This window comes from Osmerus mordax, chromosome 19 (assembly GCF_038355195.1).
Source record: "Osmerus mordax isolate fOsmMor3 chromosome 19, fOsmMor3.pri, whole genome shotgun sequence".
Lineage (NCBI taxonomy): Eukaryota > Metazoa > Chordata > Actinopteri > Osmeriformes > Osmeridae > Osmerus > Osmerus mordax.
In genome coordinates, this window is record NC_090068.1 from 1,310,528 (window position 1) to 1,322,853 (window position 12,326).

General features: G+C 41.5%; 1 protein-coding gene across 3 annotated transcripts in view; it reads left to right on the forward strand.

Annotated features, from left to right (window-relative positions):
* Positions 1–3,122: 3,122 nt before the first annotated feature.
* Positions 3,123–12,326, forward strand: part of clip2 (CAP-GLY domain containing linker protein 2) — a 70,870-nt gene continuing 61,666 nt past the window's right edge. For all 3 annotated transcript variants that reach the window (XM_067257118.1, XM_067257119.1, XM_067257120.1), the window contains exons 1-3: positions 3,123–3,567; positions 4,700–4,920; positions 9,776–10,308. In XM_067257118.1, the coding sequence (XP_067113219.1) occupies positions 4,806–4,920; positions 9,776–10,308 (648 nt within the window). In that variant the 5' untranslated portion in view covers positions 3,123–3,567; positions 4,700–4,805. The remainder of the gene's footprint in view (positions 3,568–4,699; positions 4,921–9,775; positions 10,309–12,326) is intronic.

Below are 12,326 nucleotides of genomic sequence, written 5' to 3' on the forward strand. Positions count from 1 at the left end.
AAATGAGACACAAAATATATAAATGTTACATGTATTTGTGTGTATATATATATATATATATATATATTTACGTTCATTTCAAGGGGGGGGGGGGGGGGGGGGGCTATCCGTCCACTGCAAACACGTATCATATTCTCATGTAGGTTAGTGCATGACATGTGCACTAGCAGATACTATTTTAAAAGAAATTCCTGCATTAAAATAATGTATCATGACAGTTTGTATGATTTGGTCATTTAATATCACACTAGCATTTAATTATCACAGCAAACAATTACACTGCACTAAACTGTAAGTCTAAATGTAAAGTGAAAATAACAAAACCAGTCAGTATGATGACTTGAGCGAATATCATTCACGTCTTACTAAAACAGCGGCCACGCGAAAGGGAATGAGGAAACTGTTTCCTCTACTAAAAAATACAATGCGGGTCACGTGAAAAAAGGATCCAAAGACTCGTGGAAAGACCGATTCGGGAAATGAACGAATCGTTCGTTTCCTCTAGCTACCAGTACAGAGCCTATGCAGGTCACGTGAAAAATGATCCAAAGACTCGTAGAAAGACCGAGTCGGGAAATGAACGAATCGTTCGTTTCCTCTAGCTACCACTACAGAGCCTACGCAGGTCACGTGAAAAATGATCCAAAGACTCGTACCCGAAGACCGAGTCGGGAAATGAACAAATCATTTCTGTTTACTTGGACGAGCCTATGCAACAGTCCCGATGCGCGGCCACGAGAAAATGAACGAATCACTCTTTGAGAGGACTCGTTACTCCCGAGTCCTTGTAAGGATTCGTTCAAAATGAACGAATCGTTCACAAACGACACATCACTACTCTGCAGCTGCTAGGGGTGTGCGATACTGCAAAATGTGGTATTGATCCGATACCAAGGAGTAAATACAGGGCCATGCGCCCCTGCCAATACCAATATTTCTGAAAAGCAGTTTATCTACTGTCGTGTCGAGGGCGCAATGCCTCATAATTTATGAAGTGAATGCAACATCAATATGAAAATTAGAATTAAAATTTAACATTTGAATTTTCATGATCATTTAATGATTTTTGCTTTAATTACTTCTTCATGATTATGATCATAATAAAACACAGGACAAAGAGTTTTGTCAAAAATACTGTTAGTGTGTGCCGCTGAGTCGTGTTACGTACACGCCGGCAACAACTCACAGCCTAGCAGGGGAGGGGCAAAGTGAGCTTGAGCGAAGTTAGACGGTGTTTGCACAACCACTATGATGTAAAGGGAATTGTGTACTGAATGAAAACAACAGAAATTTAAACTTGAGTATCGATCTTACGCCAGTATCAATCAATAGGCTACTGATACCAACGTTGGTATCGATACTATCGGTCTTGAGAACGATTCGCCTACCCCTATGCTGTACCATCTCGCCGAGGATCGTGAACACATTTTCATTGATGTCTGTGTCAGTCAGGGCCGATATCATTTCTATAATTTCAGCAAAGCTCTCAATATGATGCAAAAAAAAAACGTGAATTGGCAGTTGCCTCCATCTCTTCAGCTACCGACAAAATTTCGACCACTGTAGCATGCAATATTTCATTCATTGAATCCGCACTAGGTGCTGCCATCTTGAATGAGTCAAAAGCAGTCGACTCAAAAGCAGTCGACTCAAGTTGAACCACCAATCAGAGGCTTTAAACCGCCCCCTGACTTGGTGACGCAGACGACGGATTTATTTTGCTGCAGAAAGTTACACCGTGGATAAATGTAAGGATAAATAAATAAATGGAAGTATAAATAAATAAATGTGAACACATTAAAACGTTAATATATATATACATACACACAAATACATGTAACATTTATATATTTAGTGTCTCATTTAATTTGTAATTTATATATTTTGTATGTCAATAAGGCATTTCATTATATAATTAGTCATTTATTTAAGCTTTGTGTTTGTGTTATATAATTATTTATCCAAGTATTTATTTATTTAGTTTTGGCCCCTATAATCCTCCATAGACTTCTGCCTGGCATTTTACAACATTATTTATTGATTAAAGAGTTTCTTGATTCAAGAACTTCATACATATATTGCTTTTCATTATGGTGGATTATTACCTTGATCCGTCTTGCTGTATAATGAGGATTGATCATGTTATATGCGAGTGACACTGAATATTAATGTAGCCGGTGTGTATCGGTGAAACTCACTCAGGTAGGCCTATGTAACAGGCCACCCGCGTCAACGAATTGCTAGCTTTCGTTGGCGTAGTTGGTAGTGGTGGCGCTTGGGAAGCCAGAGGTGGTAAGTACGAACCCAATGCGGGACGATTTGCCCGATACCTCTGATGGAGCTTGTAAGACCACGTCTGTTACATAAAGGTCAATATGTGCTTTTGTTGAGGTCAACCCATTAAATGTGCCTTCTGGGCATAATAGTGACCATGGTGAATTGTCTTAGAAATAAAAGACTTTTCTTAATGTAACGCAAAAGTTAATTAACGCCTTACTCTCTACAGCAAGTAACTAAGTAACTTAACTAGTTACTGTACAAGGAATGTAACTAGTTACTTTAAAAAGTAACGTTACCCAACACTGCATGTAGCCTAGCCTGTCCGTTTTTTCTTTTAATGCTGTATATGTTCATTTTTACTGCATTTAAACAGATTCACAATCATCTAAACCTATGCCTGCCGTGATATCATTTTAACCCTCGTGCTGCCTTCGGGTCACATAAACCCAAAGGTTCATAACGAACCATCGTTGTGTTTACCCAATTTTACCCAATACAAAAACAAATAAAAATAATTTTCTTTTAACCATTCCAATGTGGGTGGTCTGAGACAGCCCGACAGTTAAAAGAAAATGCTTCACTTTGTTTTTGTATGAGGTAAATTTGTCGCAATACGACGGTGGGTCACAATGACTGATGGGTCAGAATGACCCGAAGATATCACAAGGGTTAAAGTAGTTGTGTTCCATAACGCTAATTCATTTCTTTCCAGTCATTACGCAGATGACACGTCCACTTCCTTGCTCTTTGTTCGGTTGAGCCAGTGTAGGGGGAGGCTGCCACCGGCAGGGAGAAGAAAAGAGGACTGAATATCTTTGCGCCTCAAGTGAATTACTCGAAATCCTACTCACAGAGTTCAATACACCACATGTGTGTACTAGTGAACGTTGTACGTGACTCTAAAACGAATATCTCGATAGTGTGTTGCTGATGCTGGGTCGCATCCAAAAATCCCGGATTTTGGACCTTTTGGTCGGACGGGGACGTGGCAGTACATTGTAGGCTACTAAGGCAGCGAAAAGTGGCAAATATCTTGGTTTCCTAAAGCCACGTTCTCCATAGGCTATGACCTGGTGTCTCAATCGCTGATACTGCGGCTAGCATCTACCACACTCTTCCTTTCAGCCCCTTGCTCAGCATCCATAATTTGCATCCTTGTGTGGCGGTACAGGGAGTGGCAACCTTCTAATATATCAAACAAGCTCTGGACCCTTCTCTTGCAGGGAAATTTAAAGTTGGCCGTCAATAGGATAGGCTACCGCTTACGCTTTTGTTGCACAAAGAAAGGTATGTGCTTCTTTCTTGCATTTTATCCTTCATAACAGATGTGCTGGACAGAAATCGAAAGGTAGACCACGCCGCAGTACAACAATGGAACAAATTCGGGTTGCATGTTCGGTTGCGCATATTGTTTCTCATAAAGCTCCTCCGAATAAAAACATTAGGTGTTTAATCAAAAGATTATTCGGGCTTAACATGCTACATTAAACATTTGATCTGAAAGCCAAGACATGAGAACGAATTGAATTGTGTAATTCAATAGGCTACCGTATATCCCACCCTTTTAAGGAAGCTATTAGGACGTCAAATTGTTGCAATGTAGCTTTCGTCATGTCAAAATAGATGTCAATGTGTCAAATTAGATGCCTGTTATAATTCTATGGACTAGTGCTAGTACCAGTGTAAAAAATATATACACCGAGGATTTCTCAAAATGGCCATTTAATGTCTATGCAGCCTTGGGTACAAGAAGGATGCTGATACTGATATGCATTCTTCTTATTGTACCGGCATAACTGCAACATGTGCTGTACAGTCCATGCCGACGGCTGTCTGGTTGGCCTACATTATAGCTAAGTATAGTGACTGTTGATAATTAGGTATATCCTAGTTCAATTAATTCATCCATGGCATATATTACAGCATGTGTCAGGATGAGGTAAGATCTATATTTGTGTTCATGTGTTTGGAAATGTACTATTTTATATTTGTTCCAAACATGTTGATATGATTTTGAAATTCATAATTATACATGCAGTTCTTAAATAATACATTAAGTGCAAGAAACACACAATAAGGTTGTAGATGTTAGTTTGGTCCTCAGAACTACTACCCCGGAGGGGTGTGCAATCTTTGCAATACAGTGTGATTTAAACAGATGTTTACATTTACATTGAAACTTAACAGACGTTTGATTGATCATGTGTACTCAAATGCACTACAGTACATTTTTTAAGTGAAATTACTCTTATTTGAGGGTCAGCTTACATTACTAGCATGAAGTTTGAGTGAAATCATATATCCCAGCACAAAATGGTCTCCACTGAGTTTTGAACATACCAGCAACCTTGATAAAACAGTCAACAAAAGCTTGTCACTAATACTATGACTAATTCCCTTTCCTCTCCACTCCTGAAAGCTAAAATGGAGAGAGACGGTCGCCATCTCCACATCTAGTGCCTCACCATCCAGCCTTTGACAGCTGAGGACGTTCTCAGCTCCTTTCACATCACCTAGTGTACACCATGAACATGCTGAAGTCGAGTGGACTTAAAATCCCTGGCAGAGGGCCTAAACACTCCAGCCCAGTGGGTCGAACTTCGTCTGGGTCGACCTCCAGCACCGTTGGCCCCAAAGACAGTAAGTCTCATTACTTTCCTAGACCCCTTAAGAAAGGGAGATAGATCTCCTGGCGTAAATGATCTAATCTCATCAATGTATATATATATTTTTTAAATCTTTAGTTCATGTGTTGGATGAAACTAAGTAGGTTGAAAGCAGGGTTGGACTGGCTGTCAGGAGAGTCGGGAGATTTCCCGAACGGCCGGTCAAACGGCTGCGGCATAATGCAAAAAAAGAGATTATAATAATAGACGGCCGTGGGCCGGTCTGCGTTTCAAAGTCCTGGGCCGTTTTTCAGTCCCAGTCCAAACCTGGTTGAAAGCATATGGATCTAAAGTTAGCCAAGTTTGACTACCTTACTACCAGTTATGCAACATGTAGGTTATGTGCCTTGACAAATTGTTCAGTAAATGCAGGAGACATGGGGAATACATAAACAAAGTGAGATTAGGACACACACACAGAAACATACATGCATGGAAAGTTACATTGTCTTAAATATATTTATTTCAAAACATGTGGCACCATGGACCCCAAGGCCTCAGTTACAGTCAAATTACAGCCAGACTATCAGCTGCACCAAGCTGATATGAGCTTCCTGTGGAGACAAGGCATAGTTTGGGTGCTGAGCCAGGCTAGCCCTTTTGAGGCAGTTTGAACGGGAGAGTGGCGTCAGAGGCAGCTGAATCCCTGTCATGGTTCAAGTTGACTGTGGAATGCTGTGAAGGGAGGGAAAAGAACAACAGGAAGTTAAGTCGTGGGTTAGTGTGAGTCAGGCAGGCACCACAGTAATGCCGTTAGCTGTGCATATGGCTACTATTTAGGAGGGCTTCACTCTAGAGGACTATTATGTTGTTCTGCTGGAGAACTACATTGTATATACTTGCAATTATGCATGTTGAATTCAGTTTTATAGTGGGGGACATATTGTGGAATCCACCTTTCCAAATCTCTATCCCTTCTTAGTGTCAGTGTAAGATCTTAGATTGTAAAATCTTAGGCAGATGTCAAAAATATGTGTTCCTAGTTCACTACCTTTTCTTAAAGATGCTGTAAACCAAACTCCATGATTTTCTTCTCGGTACATTATATACGTGTAAAATGATTTGCTGAAAGCATGTGCAAAGCTCTAAAACTTTGTCGCACTGAAATGTGGAGTTAGACCGTTGAACAGTTTCTCACCCAATTTCAGCTCAGGTTTTGTATAGGCGGGGCAAAACCCAACCTATCTACGTCACAGCCACCTATCTACGTCAGATCACAGACGGTTTATATAACCTGCATTCTGTTACTCAGCTGGTACGATGCAAAGACAAAGTAATTAACACATAAAACACTCAGAGACTGCAGGTAGGTCTGTTCTGATATCTTCTACAATTGATTTAGCTAGTTGTTGCTGTTGTTGCTAAATACAATAGATTCGAAGGTGCAGAGCTTCAGCTCCTTCAGGCGACACGCCCCCCCCCAGTATCAGGCAGAGAAGACTGCTGATTTTCTCACGATTTCAAAGCCTAATTTAACATACTTGTCTGTGTTTTTTTTTCATTCGAATTTGGATGAGTAGTTAACAACACATTCTTCTGTGGTGTGATGAACTTAAAACTAATTTTCAGTTCTGCTTTACAGCATCTTTAAGAGCTGTGCTGTAACTAGCATTAAACCATGAATATATGTAAGAAATGCAATATTATTTAAATAGCAATATCCATGTGAACATGTTGGATATTTGCACAAACATTAAAGCCCAGCCTATGTATGGAAGACCCATGCAAGAGTGCTGATCCCTTTAATTGTTTGTCAGCAGTTTGCACATCAGTTTTCATCAACTTGCTACACAAAGAATCAGGTTAGAGTTTGGGTCATTGACTATGTAGCTGTCAACTCAGTAGCTTTACTTTAACTTTACTAGATAACTAACAGTTACAGTCTGATTCTATCCATGGATTGTTAAGTAGAATGTATCTTGAAGGCGTTTGTTTTTGATTGATCTCTGTCAACTTGACATAATCAGGAAATTCCATTGATTTGATAATTAGCTATAGGCTAAGGTGTTTTTTTTGTTCTACTATTCATATTGTGATTTCCATGAGGCATTATATAAGTTACTCTGTTATATTCTGCATGCCAATTAACAAAGGAAAGGGATGATTAATCTCACCCCCCAAAAAAAAAATCATGGTTCCTTGGTCTTCTGAAATTCTTGCATTTTGTTTTAGCCCCTTCTCTCACATGGACTCATCTGAGGTCATATCCTCACAGAATTTCAAAACAAAGCATTGTTACTGAGAGAAGTGTGTTTAGGTGGGAGTCCCTCCTTAAGGCTCAGTCTTCCAGTCCCTCTGCTGCTGTTGCCACTGTCACGGAAATTCCAAGTGACAGGTCCATGGCAGTGTTAGCTGGCTGTGCAGAACCTCAAAACAATTTCTCTTGAATCTGCTAGTTCATTAGTTCCATGAGAAATCCTCTCCTTCAAAAAAGATTGAGACAAAGAGCAAGCCAGTAGATACATGTATTTTGTAATAGAGATTGTCTTTCTCTTCAAGGATAGAAAAGAACCTTTCCAAGAGAGGTTGGAAAGCAACAAAAAGAAGAACAGAGGGAGAAGAATACTGAAGGCAAGTGAGAGAGATAGACAGAAAAAGAGAAGGGGAGGGAGAGTGGTATGTGTGTGTGAGAGAGAGTCATTGTGTGTGACTGGTGAATAGTGGAATTCAGATGGTTCTGGGAGGTGGCCAGGCACAATAGTGAAGTGAGGCTTGTGTTCTCTCTCTCTTCCTCCTGCCCCTGCTCATTTTCCCCTCAATCCTCCGTTGCCCTGGCAACCCCGGGACTTGGGCTAGCACTGCGCCATTCTTTTGGTGTACGCGCGGCCTGACTGGCCAGGGAGGTTTCACTGGCTCAAAGCCATGGTGTCACAGGTTCACAATAGTAATTCTCATTCACAGTGCCACCGCACACATGCTTGCATGACCTCACACTTTATGTGACATTATGCCTGCTACCATGTACCTGCACTTGACTGCACGCACGCACGCACACATCCTGTTACCTCCAATTATGTATGTTAGATGTTTACCTCACACAGAACTTCTTACACAGAAACAGTTTTTGACAAGATACACATGTTCTGGCTATCTTCAGTATGACAATAGTTAATTATTCATGAGACAGATGCGCAAAGCTTTGTTTAGTAGATATCCGACTCATTAAAGAACACACTTTCACAATTTCTCTAAATCTCTTCGTGATTTTGGATTATGACATTTTAACAACTCCAAAGACCGTCAGTTTCAGTATATTTTCTAAAGCGGATAGAGATATTCTGGACTCTTCAACTATGGACTTTTTCTATAGCCTTTACAAACCCACATTAGTCATGGCCTGTGGTAATGTTTGTGTTGGGGTTAGAAAGGGGTTTCCTCCAGGATTCAGGACTGGTGGCCAACACTCAATGAAAGTTTATCTAATGTAATTGCAGCATTCACTGCTTACAGCAGTGTACAGTATTTTACGGAAAATAAGCCGCGTCGTGTATAAGCCACACCCCCCCAGAATGAGGACTTTGAGTTTGTAAATCGGAGTATAAACCGCACTGTAATATAAACTGCACTTTCACTTTCATTACAAATCATTCCTCTTTCAAGTAATAAGCCCCTGTTCAAGTGTTGAGAATTAAATTAGCTGCACGGTCTGTAGAGATCTTGAGACAAATCCACTTTTTTGTTATAAAACCGGACTATAAGCCGCTTCGAAATATAAGCTGCACAAGAAAACTGTAAAAGGAGTACAAGCTGCGGCTTATTTTCCGTAAATTACGGTATGTTTTTACAATATACCTGCTCAAGCCCTGATGCCATTTTAAAGTGTAAGCGTGTATAGGCATTTTTTCTGTCTCTGTGAAATGTTCAGATCCATACACAGCTCAAACAGACATGTTGCCTATTAACTGGATAACCTGGCAAAGGAAGTGCATGTTCCCTTTGTGCTGCATGTCACATATCCTTTGGAGTAAATACCCAGTGTGTCTTGCAAGCCTAAAGAAAACAATATTTTGTTCTGTGTTGTATCCATTTATATTGGTAGCCACGTCTATCAGTCTCACATCACAACATATGGTGGCCTTGGAGACCCCTCCCCAACTAGAGGGGTCAGGGGGACCATCTTGGCACAGACAGTACACACACACACACACACACACTGAAAACGGTGGAAAACATGCACGCACACACACATGCACACACAGTGTAACAGGCCACATTGTTTTGAGCACATGCTCATTTTGATGTTGCAGGGGAATACAGCTCATCTAAGGCAGTCTGTATCTGAGGGGGTTAATCACCAGCGTATCATCTCTGTGACCCACTTTCAATAGGAACTAGAGTAATGCCTAACCTCGCATAAACTCCACTGTTGTGCTGGATGCAGCACAAGCAGATTCTTTCTCGGTGTTTTGTGACTCTGTGAAATGGGATGAATAGACAGAGTGATTATAGAAGACTGACTATGAGAGTGACCGCAGCAGGTTGGGCATAAACATGATATTTATAAATGTTCTGAGGATTCATGTGTTTGAAAATGTGACGTTTGTTCATTGACAAAGATTTGTCTCAATGCTAGTGCTAGTTTTTTATGTTGTATGAATTATTTGACTGAAACGTGGACCTGAAGTAACCTGACATATTGATCCATAAAATTTTGAAAACAGAATTTCAAAATGAGCACTTTGCTTGCATACTTAATATATTCACTTTGGTTACAATAACCTTCTGCACTGCAAGTCGTTATAATCAGTGAATAGATAAGATAGATACAATAAATAATGTTAATTCAGCTTGTACAATACAGCTTTGTAAATGTCCCTTTATCTTGTCAGATTCAACACACAAGCCGACCACGCCAACTCCTAGCAGCAACGCCTCTGACAAGTCCAGCTCCAAGACATCGGAAGTAGGAGACGACGTCCTGGGAGACTATGTGGTGGGCGAACGTGTATGGGTCAACGGGGTCAAACCGGGAGTCATTGCCTACTTGGGAGAAACCCAGTTCGCCCCAGGACAATGGGCGGGCGTGGTCCTGAATGACCTTGTGGGCAAAAATGACGGTTCAGTGGGCGGTGTGCGCTACTTCGAGTGCCAGGCCCTTCAGGGCATCTTCACGCGCCCCTCTAAGCTTGCCCGGCAACCAGATGGGAGCGACACTCTTTCTACCGATTTGCTGACAGCTCAGAACCTGACACTCCATGGGGGGAGTGCTGCTCCTAGTGGCCAGCGAGTGGTGATACCCCTTCGGGAGGGCATCCTCAACAGCTCGGTGAAGACGGGAAATGAGTCGGGTTCCAATATGTCTGACAGTGGCTCTGTTAAGAAAGGAGGGGATAAGGATCTACGATTGGGAGACCGCGTTCTGGTGAGTTCCATGCCCACATGCTTAACTGTTAGTTAACAGTCAGGTTCAGACACAGTGGTGGGGGTTCCAAGTCTGAATCTCACATCAGCATTACAAGTGTAATTGATTTTAATTGTTTTACTGAAAAACACTAGAACTGACTGATATTTTACTAAATGTTTGCTGAGGCGTCTGGATATATTTTCTGTTTTCTTCTCATACTAGGATAAAAACTAAAAATACAATGGGCCGCTGTCAGTTCTTTATGGGCCGGCCCGACCCAAAAAAACAAACAAAAAAACAACATACATTTACATTTAGCAGACGCTCTTATCCAGAGCGACTTACAGTAAGTACAGGGACATTCTCCCCGAGGCAAGTAGGGTGAAGTGCCTTGCCCAAGGACACAACGTCATTTGGCAAGGCCGGGAATCGAACTGGCAACCTTCAGATTACTAGCCCGCTTCCCTCACCGCTCAGCCACCTGACGCCCCTGACATACATTATATCGGCGAGTTGGCCCAAAAGTGCGTCGGCCCACCGGGCAATTGCCCTGTATGCCAGATGGCCAGTCCAGCCCTGCTTCTCATGGGACTGGTGCAATTCGATAAGATGGAAAAATGTCAGAGCAAGATTGGGTTGATCCTGACACCTTCCCATTAGTGGTGCATCTTTAGAGGTTGAATGTGAATGTGAATGAGAGTTTACATGTGTGTCCGCATCAAATCTTCTCTGTTGCAGAATTACACAACAGTAAATATCCTCACTAGCCTTCACGCACATCCTTGGCTATAGTAATGTGTCACCTTGGTGCTGAATTTCGCAAGCAGTGAAATTACTGCCAAAGATATCAGTGCCTAATGCTCTGGGCTGCGTTTCCCGAAAGCGTCGTAAGCATAAGTTGTTCGTAGAATCCATCTTACGACGAATCTTAGTTTTACAGGCCGTTCCCAAAGACATCGTAGCTAAAGTGTCTCTTGAAAATTCGTAGCTCTTGAAAGCGCATAGATTAGCCTACTCCTTACGAGCATGTTTGGGAAACGCACGTAAGAAATATCGTTTTTTGCTCGATCGTTGCTACGATCCATCGTTATCGGGAAACGCAGCCCTGGTGAAGCCCTTGTACGGTGTTCATTTTAGGACATCCTCAGATCTCAGACTCAAGTGTCAGACTCAAACGAAAAGGCGTCAAGTCTCATACCAAAAGTGGTCACTCAGGCGAAACGGCTTCAGTCTCAGAAAAACCTCTGTCATTCTCAGACAAAACGCTCTCAAACCAAACGCCATCATTCTCAGACAAAACGCTCTCAAACTAAACCGCGTCATTCTCAGACAAAACGCTCTCAAACCAAACGCCATCATTCTCAGACAAAACGCTCTCAAACTAAACCGCGTCATTCTCAGACAAAACGCTCTCAAACTAAACAGCGTCATTCTCAGACAAAACGCTCTCAAACTAAACAGCGTCATTCTCAGACAAAACGCTCTCAAACTAAACAGCGTCATTCTCAGACATAACGCTCTCAAACCAAACGACATAATTCTCAGACAAAACGCTCTCAAACTAAACGGCGTCATTCTCAGACAAAACGCTCTCAAACCAAACAACATCATTCTCAGACATAATGCCCTCAAGCTAAACTTTGTCAAAGAATTTTTTGTCAAAGCTAGCTAGATGAGGGAGCTGTTGACTAGCTTTCTGAATTAGCTAAAGTACAGTAGCAATCAAAGAACTTAATAACAGAGCCCATAGGTTTATTTGTAGTATCCATGGCAACCAGAGGACTACACATGGGTTTACCAGAGAATGTCTAATATAGATATATTAAACAGGCTCTGGGTTTACTTTACACGAGTGAACTAGCTTGCAGAAATATGTCTATGCCAGAGTTTAATTGATATTGATTGTACTGGCAGAACAGTTGTTCAGATCTTCGCGTCACGTGTTGATGACGTTTATGATTCTTTAGCAAAGTTTGTTTGTAGTATCCATGGCAACCAGAGGACTACACATGGGTTTACTTTACACGAGTGAACTA